This window comes from Colobus angolensis, unplaced genomic scaffold (genome assembly GCF_000951035.1).
Source record: "Colobus angolensis palliatus isolate OR3802 unplaced genomic scaffold, Cang.pa_1.0 Scaffold15, whole genome shotgun sequence".
Taxonomy (NCBI): domain Eukaryota; kingdom Metazoa; phylum Chordata; class Mammalia; order Primates; family Cercopithecidae; genus Colobus; species Colobus angolensis.
Genome location: NW_012114599.1, coordinates 16,510,958 through 16,530,896, shown reverse-complemented (window position 1 = coordinate 16,530,896; position 19,939 = coordinate 16,510,958). Strand labels below are relative to the sequence as shown.

Below are 19,939 nucleotides of genomic sequence, written 5' to 3'. Positions count from 1 at the left end.
TCTTTGTCTCAAAAAAAAAAAGAAAATGGGTGTTGTGTAAAATAAGCAATCTGGAATTTTAATCTATCAGACTATAAAAATGAAACTTGTGATGTTGTCTTAACAAATTTTTAATATTTAGTATCTGTGAAGAGCCATTTGAAACCAATCAGTATTTGGGATTGTGTACCCACCAGAGGCCAGGAGGCCTCGAAAACTAGTTTTCCCTGGATGTTTTTGTGTTACATGGAGATTTAAAGGTCACAGTCCACCTAGCCTTTTTAGCATGTTAGGAAAAAAAAAAACAAAGGCCTCAGGAGCCTGTTTTCTTGCCTAAGGGTTTTCCGGTTATGGTATCTAGAAAGATCTGAGGCTGAGCTTCTCAAGTGTCCATCTCTCCCACAGCTACACAGGCTGTTATGTGTGCTTTGGGATGGTTAATTTCCAAGTCATGGTGATTTTGACACCCTGCGCTTGCTGCATCCAGCCTCGCCTACCTATATGCTGTCAGTGGCAGTTTGCCGCTCAGAAGAGAGGACTAAAAGGGATCCGTGCCCTTTAAAAGAAATAAAAGACCAGGATAGAAAAAGGAAGCCTTGGCTGTGGCAGCAGAGTTAGGGGGGAGCCATGGGAAAGTAATGATCCATGAAGGGTGGGAATAAAAAGGAGTTGTAGTCGGGCCTTGCAGATTTTTGTTTATAGTAGTGGTTCCCAAACATTGTCCACCCAGAATTTATTCCTTTTGGCATCTGCCGGAATTTTATAGACCCCATTTCATTTTATTGCCCAGTGTGTTTCTTTCATGTCCCATGGGGAACGTTTCTCTGCTTTTGTGTGAGTCCTAGAAGGTCTCCATGCCCTTCTTTAGCCTGCATTCTTCCTCTGTTCTTCCATTCCTAACTCCACCCGAAACTGCCACATTTTATTTTTCTTTTCCACCACATTATGTCTCTCTCCCCCTTTGAAGCCTTCTGTTCAAAATAGCTGCTTATCTTTAAAAAATAGGAAAGGAAGTTTTATTTAATAACTAATATTAAGATACTTAGATAACAGTTGGAAGCAAAATTTGTTATAATCTGTACTTAATACACTGGGTAAAAGCTCCAGATGGAATGAGTTAAATAATTAAGCAAGAAAGAGAAGAAAATAAAATATCAGCATGAAATAGATTACTTATCAGATACTTGGAGGGGTAGTACCTTTTAAAGAATTGAAACCATAGAACATATAATAGAGAATAGCACTTACAAACTTAAGTATAGAAAAACAGCAAACAAAATTTGTGTAATACAGACAAAAATAAACAGGAAATAGAGTGACAAAGGTGTTTTCATCGATAGGACAAATAGAATCTTTAAATTTATTATCCATAAAAACCATCATGAGAGTAATTTAAAGATCATTAACATTCTAAGAGATAGGTAAAATATATGGATAAAAAGATAGCTCAAACAAGAAGTAAAAGCAGTAAACAGATATGTGGGAAAATGTTCAAAATCTTTAGTAAAGACATGCAAAATCAGCATTGTGGTAATGTAATCAGATAGTAAGAAAAATATTCATAGCTCAGAAGTTATCTTGCAACTAGTAAATTGGTAAAAATATTTAGAAATAAAATCCAATTTTGACAACATGTTAATTAATCAATCTATTTATTTATATGTTTTTTGAGACGGAGTCTCGCTCAGTCACCCAGGCTGGAGTGAAGTGGTTCTATCTTGGCTTACTGCAAGTTCTGCCTCCTGGTTCACACCATTCTCCTGCCTCAGCTTCCCGAGTAGCTGGGACTACAGGCACCCACCACCACGCCCGGCTAATTTTTTGTATTTTTAGTAGAGACGAGGTTTCATCGTGTTAGCCAGGATGGTCTCGATCTCCTGACTTGGTCATCTGCCTGCCTCGGCCTCCCAAAGCGTTGGGATTACAGGCCTGAGCCCCCACGCCTGGCCGACAACATGTTAATTTAATATATTAATATAGTGCTATTGAGTTATTGATTGACATATTCTTTTTGGAAATTCATCTGTTGATATACTTAGAAATTCAACAGCCCAGCACTCAATTCTAGAGAAAGTAGTGAAGGAAATAATCTACAGTCTAGTTCATGACCTGACCGGCTGTAAGTATACGCACATCCCTCTTGTTGCTGATATGCTGGCTTGCTTTCCCTTTTTTATGTTCCCATTGCACCCTGCCATAATAATTATAAAGTTGATGAGGATGGCTAACGTTTGCTGAGTGCCTACTATGTGCTGAGTTCTGTGTGCTTTGAATATATGAATTCATTCAGGTCACACAACACCCATATGAGCTGGATACAATTATTTTTCTCATTTTACAGGTGAAGAAGTGGGTTGGGAAAACATTAAATAACTTACCCAATGTCCTGCCAATAAGAAATAATGAAGTTGGGATTCAAACCCCTGGAGATCTGATTCCAGGCTCTTGCTCTTAATGGCTATGCTCTGTATTCTCCCCATGGTGAGACAGTTACATGAATGTAATTGACTCAGGTTATATTTTCTTGTTTGCTGTATCTCCTAGCACATTGCCTTGCGTACTAAGCAGTTCGTAAATATTAACTGAATGCATGAGAAAATAATTACTAAGAATAAAACTTTGTGCTTGTGGAAGATGTTCTTTGGAGCTTTATCTCTAATAGTTAAAAAATGCAGACAAGGCTGGGCATGGTGGCTCACACCTGTAATCCCAGCACTTTGCAGGGCTGAGGTGGGCACATCACTTGAGATCAGGAGTTCGAGACCAGCCTGGCCAACATGGTGAAACTCTGCCTGTACTAAAAATACAAAAATTAGCTGGGAGTGGTGGTGGGTGCCTGTAATTCCAGCTACTTGGGAGGCCGAGGCAGGAGAATGGCTTGAACTTGGGAGACGGAGGTTGCAGTGAGCTGAGATTGCACCACTACACTATAGCCTGAGTGACAGAGTAAGACCCTGTCTAAAAAAAAAAAAAGAAGAAGGAAAGAAACGCAGACAAGCTAAGCGCAATAGAGGAATGGCTGTATACTTTACCATCTGCCAATGGAATATTATACAGCTACTAAAATCAATCATTAAGGCTCTGTGGCAATACATGGCATATGTAGCAATACATGGCACATGGCACTACATAGCCAATGCGAAGGCTATGTAGTAAGAAAAGAATGCAAATGTAAACTGTAGTGATTAAACTGTAATTGAACATCCCTCTAGGCTTTACAAATTTGTGGGTATAGGTAATGTGATGATCAAATCACATTACACTAGCCCAAGCCCTTGCTTGCTTACCTGCACCCCTCTGCACCCCGCAAGTGTTTCTGATGATCCCCAAGGGCTGCTCCAAAGCCCCCTGAATTACAGGGATGGAAAAGAACCTGTGGATTGTGTCCCCCAGCCACCTCATTTTTGCAGGTGGAGACACTGTAGTCTACATAGTGATTTTGAAGTTTTTGAAGATTGTTGCCGAAGGAGGCCTCAATCTCAAGGCGTTTGGTGTTTCTGCAGCCAACAAATGTTGCTGCATTTTTCCTAAGGGTGACAGAGCCTTGAGGTTTAGGAAACGTTAGGAGAGAGCGACAATGATAGCATCTGTGATGAAGAATGTGAAGTGGAATTTTATGACATGCCTGATATATGGAGCTCCTTAGGTTATGCAAAGTGTAAAACTAGATCAAATTAGATAGCGCACAGCAATGGTGAGGTTGATGATAAATGAACAGGAAGCTATAAACAAAGTTGAGGTGATGAATGGCCTCATCCCATCTGGTGTATGTGATAGCGCTTCATATCTCCTTGGTTATAAACAGAACATGGTATTGAAGCATTCACTAATGCCCACCAGCATTAAAAATTCGATTCGTAGTATTTTTGGAATTGTTGTTTGCATTAAGGTTGATCTTTTGCACTTGTTGAAATCTGCATTTACTTTAACATTAACTTCATATACCTAGTTTTTGATAGGTGGGGATGGAATGAAAATGGTCTTATTAATTTTCAAAGCAGGTGACAAAAAGAGTAATGTCCTATTTGCTTGAATGAACTAAACCAATGGTTAAAATAGTCTTTAAAGTCAGTGATACTTGGATGGTATCTCACTACCATGTTGGTTTGTTGATGATAACAGCCTTGGAGTTCTGAGGTTAGATCCTATGGAGGAACTTCCTTGTAATGATGCCTCTCCCACCCCCAACGTTTTTGTAGGTATTAATTAGTAAGTTTCTACATCTTCTGGCATGCTTTGTTTTCCTTTTTTCTTTTTCTTCTTTAAAAGACAGGGTCTCACTGGGTTGCCAAAGCTGGTAACAAACTCCTTGTTTCAAGTGATCCTCCCACCTTGGCCTCCTGCAGTGCTGGGACTTTCGGGCATGAGCCACCGTGCCTGGCCCCCAGCATGCTTTTATTTGCTGTTTTAAAAAAGTCACCTCTTTGTCTAGAGCAAGCTTGTCCAACCCCGGCCCATGGACTGCATGTGGCCCAGGATGGCTTTGAATGTGGCCCAGCACAAATTTGCAAACTTTCTTAAAACATTATGAGATCTTTCTGTGGTTTTGTTTTAAAGCTCATCAGCTATCATAAGTGTTAGTGTATGTAATGTGTGGCTCATGACCGTTCTTCTTCCAGTGTGGCTCAGGGAAGCCAAAAGATTGGAAACCCCTTGTCTAGAGTTTAAAACTAATGGTTACTATTAATATTTGTGAAGTCTTTTCGTTCTTGTGATATATAAAATAGAAAACACCTTCATTATAAAAGAATGAAACGATAATGTATTTTTACATCTGGTGTCAAATAAATGCATATATTCTTAAAACAAAAACAAAAACAAAAACAAAAAAAAACCCAAAGAGATGCTCACTGATGTGAAGTGCTGGGTGCGTCTTTTTTAAAGCATTTTAAAGCATTAAAAAAAATGCTTTTTTAAAGCATTTTCTCTTTGGAACTCTGTTTTGTGTTTTGCATTTACTATGGAGAATACTAGTCTCTTCTCTCACATGTAAAAGAAAATCCTCATACCTTCCTAATGATTATATATTTAGTGAGTTTTAAATTCAAACTTTTAGAAATTTAACTAGAATCTCGCTAACTGAATTAATTATTCAAAAATGTAAAATAAGATTTAAAAACCCAAAGCCAAGTGTCCACTGCACATTGAAAGCGTATCCAATAGAATATCCTGCAGCTATCCTTGTTTTTCCCTGGTTCTGTCTCCTGTGATTCAGATTGCCTGGGTCCTAAGTTTTAATTTATCACTTATATTCTTTGTGTTTTACTCTGTCTACTTTTACAGACTGCCTTATATCTTTATGGAAATGAATAGGAATTTGGCCTGTGTCTGTATCTGAAACCCAGCTTGTCTCCCTTTCTCCCACTTACACTCCAGCCACATTAGCTTCCTCCAGCCATATCAGCTTCCACATCACTCCAGCCACATCAGCTTCCTCTCAGTTTTGGAACCTTTCTAAACCACCTCACCTCAAAATCTTTGCTCAAGTTATTTGTTCTTCTGTAAACACTCTTCTGCCAACTTTTCACCTCGCTGGATTCTTTCCCCTTTAGGTTCAGCTTAAATCTCACTTCCTTGGACAGGTTGTTCTGGACGACCCTAACTCTGTTTTTTTGATGGAGTCTGAGTCAGTATAAGTTAACAGACAGATAATCAAGAATTGATGATAGGCAGTTTTAGAACACAACAACTGTAAATCTCTGCATTCCATAGGGAGAAAAGCAGTCCACATTCTTCTTTCTTGGTCATGTGTAGGAGTCCTCCCTGGTTCCTCTGTTCTAGCTTTAGAAGAAGGTAACTGTCTACTTGGAGTTCAACCTTTCTTTTTTCCCCTTGGTGATGCATACTGAATGAAAAGGCAAGCATATAGGTTTGGTTTGGTGTAGCGTGGCATAGTTTTTTGTTTGTTTGTGTGTTTTGACAGTGTCTCACTCTGTTGCTCAGGCTGGAGTGCAGTGGTGCAATCTCAGCTCACTGCAACCTCTGCCTCCTGGGTTCAAGTGATTCTCATGTCTCAGCCTCCCAGGTAGCTGGGACTACAGGTACATGCCACCATGCCTGGCTAAGTTTTGGTATTTTTTTAAAGTAGAGATGGGGGTTTACCTTGTTGGCCAGGCTGGTCTTGAACTCCTGGCCTCAAGTGATCTGCCTGCCTGGGCCTCCCAAAGTGCTGGGATTACAGGTGTGAGTCACCGTGCCCAGCCTAAGTAGCATAAGTTCTTAAAGTGAGCAATGGTTTGCTGCAGCATTTAATTATTTTATAACATATTTGTTATCCTAAAGCAGAATGGGGGGAGAAATAATGTGGTAACTTAACTTTCTAAAAATATTACTACCCATCACCAACCAGCCCTGCAAGGGATGTCAACAAAAATGCTGAAGGCCATTAAGGGAATATTATTCTAATCAGAGACAAGTGGGAAAGTCAAATCAAAATCATGTGTGTGTCTGTTCTGCAAAAGAACAGATACAGGTTTTCCTTCAGATGGAGGTTTGTTTTCCCTGCTCTGCCTTTGCCACAATAACTTGAAATGGTCTGTCTGCTGGCACAGAAAGCCAGGGAGTGGGTGGAGTGGCCAGGACCCTGCTGCAGGAAGGTCAGGAACATTCTTAGAGTGCCTTTTGGGAATAAGCAGCCGAAGTATTTTTATAGTCAGCTAAGATAACAGGAAAGAAAGAGGCAGGGTCTACCTTTTTATGGTATAAATTTTTAGAAAATTCAGTTTGCCTGCATTTATATACAAGTCATGAATATTTGTTCATCTAAACAAGGTTCCAGTTTGTGGCACAGAATGTGAATATTATTCTGTCAGCCCAATTACTTGAGTACCGCAAGTTGTTTTACAGACCAAAGTGAATGGTGGAATACAACCGAAACGCCTGACTTGTTTAAAACCTCCAGCTCATTGTTCTTCCAGCATGGATCCTTTTGCTCATTTTGACCTTTTACAGTTGTACCATGAGATACCTTGAGTGACGGTCACAAAATTACACTCTCTGGAGTAACAGACTGAAGGCCCACATACCTCTTGTTAATTGTAGTAGTTGCCAGGTGACTCTGTGATGTGATAGTGTGAATTATGGCAATAACCAGCAAAGTGTCAAGCTAACAAGGTTATGGAACGTCTCAGCCAGCATTCTACAGTTCACCTTGCTGTAATATTTTCTAAAATATATGCCCCATGGCTAGCCTTGTAACCAGCATACCACAAGCATCTCAAGTCAACCTTAAAGATGACTTACTCTTTTCCTCTTGATGTCCTGAGGTTTTATAGAACTTGGGCAGCACAGATGATACATCACTAGATGACGTTTTGAGAGTGGCATGAACTTTGGAAACAGAAGGAAACTATTCATAGCTGAATCCTAAAGTTTGTAGCTCTATTTTCAATTTGTTTCTTTGATATAAATGACTATATAGGTATAAAAAGACTGCCTGCCACAAAGGGTTCAGTACATACTTATGGAACTGAGACAAAGAGCTTTATGTTGTCATTTAAATTTTAGAAATGCTAGAACTGGAGAATAGATATTTTATTATTCATAAACGGTTATAAATACTGGACTTTTATTGGTTGAAATAAGTCAAGCAGAAACCATTTCCTTTATAACCAGAGAGACACAGGGTTGTTGGAGTTTAGGGATTATTGCTATATTCACGTATGCTAGTATAGTTCTTGAAATAGCTGTATGGAAGTTATCTCAGGGGTTTCAAGGTAGATTTAAATGAAACTAATTAAGTTTGTGATAGATTTCAAAGTCTACTATTGATACTGGAAATACCTTGTAAAAGTCAATTGGTTACTGTTTCTTTGTTTAAAAAAGGTGGTGTTGGCCGGGCGTGGTGGCTCACACCTGTAATCCCAGCACTTTGAGAGGCCAAGGCAGGCGAATCACAAGGTCAGGAGATCAAGACCATCCTGGCTAACACGGTGAAACCCTGTCTCTACTAATAATACAAAAAATTAGCCGGCGTGGTGGCGGGTGCCTGTAGTCCCAGCTACCCCGGAAGGCTGAGGCAGGAGAGTGGCGTGAACCCAAGAGGTGGAGCTTTCAGTGAGCCGAGATGGCGCCACTGCACTGCAGCCTGGGTGACAGAGTAAGACTCTGTCTCAAAAAAAAAAAAAAAAAAAAGGTGTTTTATATACATATATATAAAATATATATATACACATACACACAGACACATATATATGTATGTGTACACAGATACACACATTATATTCTAGTATAGATTGATTATAGGGAGCCCTCACTTTGCATCTTAATAATCAATTAAAAAATAATGAGTTCTAGGACCTTAAGAATTTTTTGCCAAAGCATTAAAAATGTTTTAGTGTAGGTTATTAATATATAGGGAAATCGAAAAAATAGTACAGCTAATATTTATTTAGTACTTGATAATTTAAAATTTAGAAACATTGAGAGTTAAAATGTTTTATTTCTTTGAGTAAAACTTGGGAATAATTTCAACATGTTTGCTTTTCATTGTATAGCTTATGATATAGAGCATTTCTTTTCTTTTGTGAACCATTGTACTCCTTTTTGAGTTTGGCCAAAATGTTGGAAGCTGACCCAAAGTTGTGAAGTAGCTGAGAGTTCTTTTAATGTTAATCCCCTTGGGAATCTTCATTCTGTTCATTTTACAGCCGCCTTCCAATTTCTCGTCCAGTGTTGTCACTTCGTATTTCTTTGCTGCACTTTCTATTTTGTTGGCTCATACTGTCTTTCGATTATCCACTTGTGTAAAATGTCCCGAGATTTTTATCCCTCTGAAATGAGGAGACAGCAGAACTCTCTGCTTTGCTGTTTGTGTCTGAACTGAATACGGGATGTGCAGGGACCAATCACCAGCAGGCTTTGAAAGAAGTGACATGATTGGTCATTGGTCGTGGTCCACATCTGTTATTCACATCATGATTTGGGAACCCAAGAGCTAGCAGTGAAGTTTGTATTTGCTGCAGTTACTCAGTTAGTATACCGTGGTAACTGAGGTCTGAACCACATCGTTGGGGGACTGGTATTATTTAACTAAAGTATGGTAACGGAAATTCATGCGTATTGGAACCATACCAAGTGAGGAGTGCCTGTATTCCAGTTATAGATTATCTGTAGTACATTTAAAGCTTGGCCTAGCTCCCTTTGCTTTACCCGTTACACACTGAGCCTGTCCATTGTAGCCAAGCTGTGGTGTAGAAAATCAATTCAGAATTGAACTCAGAGTTTCGAAGTCATTGATTCGATCTTGGAGTCAGCTTTGACTTTCTCTTTTCTTACCCAAGACCTCACAGAGTAGACTGAGCACTAGTGCAAGTATTTTTCAGACCCCATCCAGCATGGGGAGTTTTGACTTGATCTGCAGTCTACACCCTGAAGAAAGTTTCTGGGTTGTCACCTTTGTAATTTTTCCAACTCTGTCCTTCCTCCTCCACTTTCTCCCCTCTTCCTTGTTCCTCCTGTACCCATCATCAAGTTTTACTGATTTTCCCTCTAGCCTTATGTTCCTGCACGTTTTTTTTAGTTCCTGTTGCCATCATCCTAATTATATGAATTTCAGTTGTTGTAATAGTTTCCTAACTGACTTTCCCGCTGTACTCTCTCTCCTTTCCAGCTAATCCCGCATGCCATCACCGGAGTAATCTTCCTGAAACACTCTTGCAGCTTTGCTTAATCCTTTGCTTGAAGCCTCCAAAATAACTTACTGATTACAGAATAAAATCCAAAGCCCTTATCAAGCCTGTGATAACTTCCTTTGTCGAACACAAGCCTCCTTCTTCGAATTTATTACCTGATCTCTTCCCTTCCCTCAAGAACCCGTAGTTCCAACAACATAGGTTTACTCATTATCTCCCAAATATGCCCACCACCCCTCCTTTGTACACATTGTCTTCCTAAAATGCACTTTTTGATGTTGTCTGAATCTTCACCAGTTTGAAAAACTTACCCTGAATGATCTCTTCTGTGAAGTCTATTTCGACTTCCTAGAAATGTCTTTTCTCCTCTCTGCAGTTCCAAAGGATTTATATTTCATACTTTCCAGTTACCGCTTATTTGCTGATCTGTATTTTTATTTATGTGCTATTTATTTTCTCCATTTAGATTTTAAGTCCTAGATGGGCAGGGACTGAATCTTCTATACCACCAAGAATGGCATTTGACAGAGTGATAGGTATAAATCTATCCCTTCCCTCATTTGGTATTTTCTGGTATTTTTTTTTTTTTTTTTTTTTTAGCATTTCTTCTAGACATTGGGCTATGTGCTAGCAGTAAAACATAACAAGGTAACTTGCCGACCTCACAGAGCTCTGGTTGAGTGAGGCATACAGAGAAGTAGTCAGTTGATTGTAAGATACATGGAATGATGGATAGTGAATCAGATTCGTGGAAGCAAGAAGATAAGTGTCAAGCCTAGATGAGGGGCAATGGGAATGCTTCTAGAAGAGAGGTTCAGGCAGAGTCTGAAAGATACATAGGAATCAGGTAGTTGACGGGGGCCAGATGGAAAGAATGTTCCAGGCAGAGGACTCAGTGTGGATAAAGATCTGGAAGGAAGAGCACACTGAGGAACTGAATTAAGCCCCATGTAGCTGTATTGTGGAGAATGAGGTAAGATTCCTAAGTGATGAGGTTGCAGAGGATCCCTGTAATGGGCAAAAAGTTGACATCTTTGGTGAATGTCCAGGAGGGAGGACTTCCAGGATCAGATGTTTGAGTAGATAAAATGAGGGAGCAGCACCCAGGTTTTTTTAAGGATCACTTGGTGGATGGAGGTATTGGAGGGAAGACAATGAGTTCAATTTTGGACATTGTGAATTTGAGGTGCCTATGAGATATGTGCATGGTGACATATAGTTGTAGACAGTTTGAAGCTTGGAAGAAAGCTTTGACCAGGAAATAAAAATTTGGGTGACATCAGTATATGATAGGATGAAATCATAGCAAAAGAGTGTGTAGAGTCAGTGAAGAAGACTTTAAGACCAAACCTTAACACACATCAGTATATAAAGAACAAGTAAAGAGAACAGAGTCTGCAAAGAATGTTAAGATGGAATAGGCAGGAGGAAGGAGCAAAACAGGTGAGTGAGGTGTGCTGGAAAACAAGGGAAGACTGAAATCCATCCATTGGGTTTAGAAACGTGGAAACCATTCATGACCCTAGTAAGAATAGCTTCTGTGTAGAGGAGGGGCAGGGAAAACGTAAACTGGCCCAAGATAGATTGTAGCACATTGAGAAGTCAGCAGACAATTATGGTGGAAAGTTTAGTTATGGAGGAGAGGATTTAAAGAGGGTAGAAGCTCGAAGGAAATGGAGCTGAGAGGCTTTTATTATAATATTGTCTAAGCTACTGGAAATCTGTGATGTTTAAAGGCTGACAGGAAGAATTCATTAGTGATAAAGAGGTTGACCATAAGCTAAAATAGCCAGAGTTATAACTCCTCTTAAAATTATTTGCCCAGTCTGTCCTGTTATCTTTCAGTGTTCTAAATAAGTTAATTCCAGACTAATTTTGGACTTCACTGAGATCTTGTTACACAAGATTGCAAATTCCTGTACAGTATGATTCAAACTATTCTACTTATTTGTTCTGGGTAGCATTTAGTGTCTTAAATAGAGAAAAATTTCAACAAATATTATTTTTATTACTGTCATTTGTTTATTCTTTGAGCAAATATATGTAATTTTTAATTTTTTGTGGGTACATAGTAGGTATATATATTTGTGGGGTACACAAGATGTTTTGATACAGGCTTGCAATGCTTTATAATCACATCCTGGAGAATGAGGTGAGCAAATATTTATTTAATGTCCATTGTATGCCAGACATTTTTTCTAGGTGTCAAGGATATTAAGGTTACCAGGCCATACACACTACCAGGCCATACATACCACTTGTTCTTGAGGAGTTTATCATCTAGGGAGTCAGTTAATGAAATAATTATGGATTGCAAATGGTACTTAAAATGGCATGGTGATAGACAATAATCCTGAGTGGCTACTGTATATACATCTTTTCCTATGAACTTTTCTTTCCATTGTTGGAGGGAGAATAATGACGAGCTATTAAAGAGTTAAATGACTTAAGATGGAAAGAAAAAGGTAGTGAGTAACAGAGACTACTTTTGGCATAGTGAGTTTACTCCTCTGTTTACCATTTCTAAAGTTCATGGGACTCTGATGCCTATAATGGGCTGTATGTTTTGCAGGTTTTGTTGGTTGATCATTCCTTAGCCTCTGAGAGACTAACAGACTCTCCACTTTTTCTCTTTTCCCTTTCAGTAATTTGCCATCTACCATGTATGAATGGTGGCCAGTGCAGTTCAAGGGACAAATGTCAGTGCCCTCCAAATTTCACAGGAAAGCTTTGTCAGATCCCAGTCCATGGTGCCAGCGTGCCTAAACTTTATCAGCATTCCCAGCAGCCAGGCAAGGCATTAGGGACGCATGTCATCCATTCTACACATACCTTGCCTCTGACCGTGACTAGCCAGCAAGGAGTCAAAGGTAAGCTTTTTTTCTTTCTGCCCATTTGCCAGACCTCTGTTAACCTGCCAAACCCACACAGAAGTCAAGGATCTGCAGATGGCCAGGCCTGGTATTGAAACATAAAGGAGTACATGATTTGTGGCCTGAGAAATGGCATTAGAGACAGAATGTGGGCCCAGGTGTGTAGCTACAGTTCTTTCTAGGCCATAGAGAATTGGTATCTAGGAAAAAAGAAAATAAAAAGGAGCCAATTTTTCTCTAGTGACTCTTACCACCAAGAGCTAATAAATGTGCATGGCACTGTTCTGACAAGGCCTGAGAAATAGGAAGATGAACAAGACAGTGTTCTGGCCCTTACAGCATTAATAAGCTAGTGGATCGCACAGTACCTACTGGTGAACTTCGTAATTAAAGAATGCTTGGTTTTAGTTGTAAACAATCATTTAACCTCACTGAACTTCAATTTGTTCATTTGTAGAGGAAAGTAAACTAGGTCACTTGGAGCTCAAAAATTCTATGACGAATTCATCCTTTTAAACCTGGCATTTTTATAAATGCACACTTTTGAAAAGGGGATCATAGAAGTTTACTGGCTCTGATTCTTTAAAACATGAATCCTTGCATCAGGAGATGAGATTTTTGTTTGAAAGCTATAGAACGTAGCTTGTTATAGATAAAAAATAATGCATTTTGGTATTTTGTGTGTGTGTATGTTACAAGAAGCACAAAAATAACAGGTACTGTATTGTTTAAGGGTAAGAGAATTGTGCCTTGTAAAATTGGGTTTTTTCTTTTAATAGAAAAATGTAAATCCTAAAATTTTTATAATAGAAATTGTATGAGAAATTCAAAACTAATCAAATGCTTGATCTTTCTGATGAACATTTGATAAAATTTATCTGCTTAGAACAAGCAGGATATATTTCACAGCTTTATGACTTTGGAAAAGAGTATTTTAGTCTCATGAATGTGTTACTGTTAAAAGTTTTAATTTCTCTCTATAATTGCAAATTTTAAAAAATATAAATTCAGGCTTAATTTTTATTTTGCATGTGCCCTTAAGAATTTTGATGGCTATACAGCAAAGTGCTGCACATTATATAAATATGTATGCATGTGTGTTTATAAAATTTACTTTCATGTTTTAAAACTTTTGGTTTGCCTGTTAGTTATTCAGGACTAACAGATTTTCCTCCCAATCTGTTTCAGTGAAATTTCCTCCTAACATAGTCAATATCCATGTGAAACATCCGCCTGAGGCCTCCGTCCAGATACATCAGGTTTCAAGAATTGATGCCCCAACAGGCCAGAAGACAAAAGAAGCTCAACCAGGCCAATCCCAAGTCTCTTACCAAGGCCTTCCTGTCCAGAAGACCCAGACCATACATTCCACATACTCCCACCAGCAGGTCATTCCTCACGTCTACCCCGTGGCTGCTAAGACACAGCTTGGCCGGTGCTTCCAGGAAACCATTGGGTCACAGGTAAGCATCATCACCAAGCCTGCTTTAGTAATGTGTTACAGATATGGTATCATTTTAACAAGAAAGCCAGACTTGATAAAAATGCTGTTTTTAAAAAAGGCTTTAACAAACTATGACTCGTGGCCATATTTTTGTAAATAGAGTTTTATTGCCACACTCATAGCTGCACTCATTCATTTACATATTGTCTATGCCCATTTTCATGCTATGACTGCAGAATTAAATAGTTCCAGTGAGAACACATGGTCTGCAGAACCTAAAATATTTACTGTGTGTCTTTTTACAGAAAAAAGTTGCCAGTCCCTGATGTAGAGAATACATTTATTTATTTCTTTATTGATTGATTGATTGATTGATTGATTGATTGAGTTGGAGTCTCACTCTGTTGCACAGGCTGGAGTGCAGTGGCACAATCTTGGCTCACTGCAACCTCCACCTCCCAGCTTCAAGTGATTCCTGCCTCAGCCTCTCAAGTAGCTGGGATTACAGGCACATGCCACCACTCTCAGCTAATGTTTTTATTTTTAGTAGAAATGGGGTTTCACGGTGTTGGCCAGGCTGGTCTCGAACTCCTGACCTCAAGTGGTTTGCCTACCTCGTCCTCCCACAGTGCTGGGATTATAGGCATGAGCTACCGTGCCTGGCTTCCAAAAATGTTTCTGGAAGTCCATGATTACCTGTTTCTATTTTTTCAGTTAGGGTGATCTGTGTATAAAACATGTGTCAGGCGTGAGATATGGTACAAAATATATATTCTGCAAAGATGCTTGAAAATATTTTTGCCTTTTGCAATAGTTTTGTTCATGAGTTTTGAATTCATTGTGCAATGATAATTCATGTCATCTTTGACAGGAAGTAATATTTCATGTTATCTTTTATTTTCTTATAAAAATTCAGGCCAGGTGCAGTGGCTCATGCCTGTAATCCTAGCATTTTGGGAGGCCGAGGCGGGTGGATCACCTGAGGTCAGGAGTTTGAGACCAGCCTGGCCAACATGATGAAACCCCATCTATACTAAAAATGCAAAATTAGCCAGGCATGGTGACAGGCACCTGTAATCCCAGCTACTTGGGAGGCTGAGGCAGGAGAATCGCTTGAGCGTGGGAGGTGGAGGTTGTAGTGAGTTGAGATCACACCACTGCACTCCAGCCTGGGTGACAAGAGCAAGACTCAGTCTCAAAAGAAGGAAAAAAAAATCATAAATTGCAAGGTATAGTGCAGGAGTTGCTTGAAGTATAACTTTAGGCCTATATTTATATCATAAAGTGAGAGAAAGGCAAAATTTTCTTTAAAACTCATCATTGAATGTGCATGGTGAAGATAACCTAAAAGTGTTGATTCCTGTACTCCATTATGTGATAATGATGGAGGCTTCGTTCTGTGGTTTCCCTCCTGTCTTTTGGTTATGGTTTAAATCCCTCATGAGAAGACTAGATGAGATACATTTATTATTATTCCTCTGCTATGTCTTGAATATTAAAAATATATCATGTGTGTATATATGCATGTGAAATACTTGGGGGTAATAGAACTAATTATCACTGCTTTAGACACCTGGGAAACACTTTTAGATACTAAATCAATGGTAGGATTGTCACCTTTCTTCTAGGAGAAGGAGGGAAGATTGTAGACCTGAATGGAAGGCAGCATGTGGGAATGGAAAGAGCATCCTTATGGAGTTGTAAGACCTTGATTAGAGCTGTGAGCCCAGCACTCGGTAGGAGGGAAGCAGCTTCCTTATCTGCAAAGTAGAGATAAGACGTGGGGCTCATGAGACTTTGTTAAGATTAATCAAGATAATTGTGAGCCCTGCTTTACAAATATCATAGAACTATGCAAATATTAGCTTAGAGAATATTTATCAAGATAGAGTCAAACTTAAGCAACCATCTACTATGACTGTTTTTATATCATGTGCTTTCAGTAAGATAGGGACAGCATCGATCCCACAAACACAGCCCTCATTGGCCTGTGGACACCTGAAATGCGACTACAGGGAACCTAACGTGGCTTTTTATTTCCCAGTTTTGGAAATGCTTTTGGGAGAAGGAACACCATCAATTTAAATGTAGCTTAAAAGTAAAGACAATGTTTATGCTGAGGGTAGGTTTTGACAAACATAGTGGGGCTGAAGATAAACTTTATACACTTCACAGCTTTGCACTGAACTGCTCTTGGAGAGGGAGGACAGATTTGGTGCCATTTGCATTGTTTAGTCATTCCAGCTTAGGTTGGTCAGGGAGAAAGGAAAAAGCAGATCTTTTAAAAATTGTGTGCCCAGTACCTTCCTCCCTGTTTCCAAGTTGGAACACAGATTAAAGAAAGCAAGAAAATGAGACATAACAAACTTGTTATTCTTGTACAATATTAGGTGATTGCTAACAAGAAAAGATGAAAAGATATTATTGACTTCTAAGCCTAGAGTATACAATTGAAATGAATTGGCTAATTGATGGAATTACCCAAATAATTAAAACTCAGCAGAATACTTTTGTCTTATCTGCATACATCTCTGACTTTTGGTCTAAAAGATCCAGACAGTGATCTCAATTCTTAATTCATTTTGCATGCGTACTCACTCATACACAGCTTCAAAATAAGACCTATTTTTTGGAAAGCATTCTCAGTATATATTTATTGGTCTTCCTGTTCATGAGGAATGTTGCTGGATGCCAAAGGCTGCCCAATTAATTTGTGCAATTAGGGTGAACCAGGCATTTAAAAAATACATTACTGACAAATAATCAATAGTGTTTAGGTGTATCCTACAATCCTACAAAGGAGTTTGAAAACATTTGTGCTTTCTTGCTGTGGTTGGTTTGCAAATGTAGCTATAATTAGGAGTTATAGGTAGATTTTAAATGGCAGAAAATCAAAAACAAAAACAAAACCGTGGATAAATGCTCACTATTGTTTGCTCAGTGGAGTTCTCTTATTAGTTGCAAATGTCAACCATTGAGACTTTAATGCAACAGTTACCAATAAACATCTATGTGTATATATTGCTATGAGAGGTCATATACAAAATAAATTTGACAGAGATAGCCCTTGTTTCTGTGGCACATTCTAATAATTAGGTAGTAAACATGGGATTGAAAACTCAAGATGAACTGTGATCAATGTATTTAAATTCAGGAAAGCTTTGTAGAGTAGAATTTCAGAACTGTTTGGATGGCGGAGGAAAATGGATGATTGATGAGGAAACCAAGCTCACAGAGCAGAAAGGGAGAGTAAATTAAACAGAGGAAAGAGAACAGTACAAGAAATGGGCAAGGAAGAGTTGTCAGAAGAGATCAGAGAAGTAAAATAGCTTGGGATTCTTGGCAGGCTCTTGCGCAAATATTAAGCCTCTTAAATCTGAGGCATAGTGCAGTATAAATGACTTGCTGGCAAGGTCAGTGTGTCAGGAAGCCCCTTTGACCAAATGGTCAACTCAGCATCATTAATAGTGGGGCAGTCTGACCTATGTGCCTCCTGCTGTAAGACAGTATAGAGTTTGCAGAATTACCCATGAAGCGTTCTTGCCAAATATATCTAACCTGAATCTAATCAAACCCTTAGACTTAACCACAAGTTTATAGGGAATATCAAGGGTAAAGAAACAAGTTAAAAACATCATACTCAGACAGAAAAAACAATCAGACATTTACAATGTAGGGCATTATTGCCTGGTTTCTTAAAAAAAAAAAACAGGCCGGGCGCGGTGGCTCAAGCCTGTAATCCCAGCACTTTGGGAGGCCGAGACGGGTGGATCACGAGGTCAGGAGATCGAGACCATCCTGGCTAACACGGTGAAACCCCGTCTCTACTAAAAAATACAAAAAACTAGCCGGGCGAGGTGGCGGGCGCCTGTAGTCCCAGCTACTCGGGAGGCTGAGGCAGGAGAATGGCGTAAACCCGGGAGGCGGAGCTTGCAGTGAGCTGAGATCCGGCCACTGCACTCCAGCCTGGGCGACAGAGCAAGACTCCGTCTCCAAAAAAAAAAAAAAAAAAAAACAGTGTGTAAAAGAAAGTGAGATGATGTTTGTAGAAAGAGACTACAGAGACACAAAAAATAAGTATAATATATTCACCTTAATTAAATCTTGATAAAAAAAAAAAAAAACAAAAGCCAGATCTAAGAGATTTTGGGAATAGTTGGGGAAATTTGAACGTGAGCTCTGTCTTAGTCCATTTTGTGTTGCTATAACAGAATGCCACAGACTGGGTAATCTATAAAGAAAAGACATTTATTTCTCACTGTTTTAGAGGCTGTAAAGTTCAATATCAAAGTGCCAGCATGTGACCAGGGCCTCCTCACTAAGTCATCCCATAGCAGAAGGACAAGAGAACATGAGAGAGCAAAGCGGGGCTGAACTTGCTTTTGTAAGAAGCCCACTCTGGTGATAACTAACCTACTCCCAAGATAATGCCATTAATGCATTCATGAGGGAAGACCCTCTTATTAGGTCCCGTACTCCTAACACTGTCGCTTTCAGGGGATTAAATTTCTAACACATGAACTGTGGGGGACACATTCAAACCATGGGAAATGTCATTAGATAATATTTTGGCATTATTAGTTTTCTTATGTGTGATAATAGTATTGCAATTATGTAGGAAAATGTCTTTATTCTTTTTCGTTTGTTTATTTTGAGACAGAGTCTCACTCTGTGGCCCAAACTGGAATGCAGTGGTGTGATCTCAGCTCACTGCAACCTCCGCCTCCCTGGTTCAAGGGATTCTCCTGCCTCAGTCTCCTGAGTAGCTGAAGTTACAGGCATGCACCACCACACCCAGCTAATTTTTGTATTTTTAGTAGAGACGGGGTTTCACTGTGTTGCCCAGGCTGATCTTGAACTCCTGACCTCAGGTGATCCACCCGCCTCGGCCTCCCAAAGTGCTAGAATTACAGGCAGGAGCCACTGCACCCAGCAGGAAAATGTCCTTATTCTTAATAGATGAATGCTGAAAGTTTTAGGGGTGAAATTCCATGATGTTCATACTTTACAGGCACACTTTGTTTTATTGCACCTCACTTCAGCTCTTTGTGTCTTTTACAAATTGAATGAAGCTTATGGCAACCCTGCTTATTGGCAAGGAAATTTTTCTGAGAGCAGGTTCTCACTTTGTGTCTCTGTCACATGTTGGTAATTTTTGCAATATTTCAAGACCTTTTCATTGTTACATCTGTTACGCAGATGTGTGATAAATGATTTTTGTTACTATTGTAATTGTTTCGGGGCATCACAAAGCACACCCATATAAGATGGCAAACTTAATTGATAAATGTGTATTCTCTGACTGCTCTACCAACTGGCCATTCCCCCATCTCTCTCCCTCTCTTCAGGCATCCCTATTGGCTGAAACACAACAATATTGAAATTAGGCTAATTAATAATACTACCATGGCCTTTAAGTGTTCAAGTGGAAGAGTCACACATCTCTCACTTTATTTATTTATTTATTTACTTATTTATTTATCTGTTTATTTTTTGAGACAGAATCTTGCTCTGTCACCCAGGCTGGAGTGCAGTGGAACGGTCTCGGCTCACTGCAAGCTCTGCCTCCCGGGTTCATGCCATTCTCCTGCCTCAGCCTCCTGAGTAGCTAGGAAAACAGGTGCCCACCACCACGCCCGGCTAATTTTTGTATTTTTAGTAGAGATGGAGTTTCACCATGTTAGCCAGGATGGTCTTGATCTCCTGACCTCGTGATACACCCTCCTCGGCCTTCCAAAGTGCTGGGACTACAGGCCTGAGCCACCGAGCCCGGCCACATCTCTGATTTTAAATCAGAGGCTAAAAATGATCAACCTTAGTGAGGAGGGCATGTTGAAAGCCAAAATAAGCCAAAAGCTAGGCCTTTGCCTCAGTTAGCCAAGTTGTGAATTCAAAGGAAAAGTTCTTGAAGGAAATTAAAAGTGCTACTCCAGAGAGTACATGAATGATAAGAAAGTAAAACAGCCATGTTGCTAATACAGAGAATGTTTGAGAGAGGTCTAGAACCACCA

The 19,939-nt window shown here is 39.4% G+C and overlaps 1 protein-coding gene across 1 annotated transcript in view; it reads left to right on the top strand.

The window, feature by feature from the left end:
• The window catches only part of LTBP1 (latent transforming growth factor beta binding protein 1), a 282,394-nt gene that overhangs the window by 34,587 nt on the left and 227,868 nt on the right, over positions 1-19,939 (top strand). Inside the window, 2 exon segments of the mRNA XM_011935989.1 lie at positions 12,257-12,481; positions 13,673-13,947. Coding sequence (XP_011791379.1) covers positions 12,257-12,481; positions 13,673-13,947 — 500 coding nt within the window.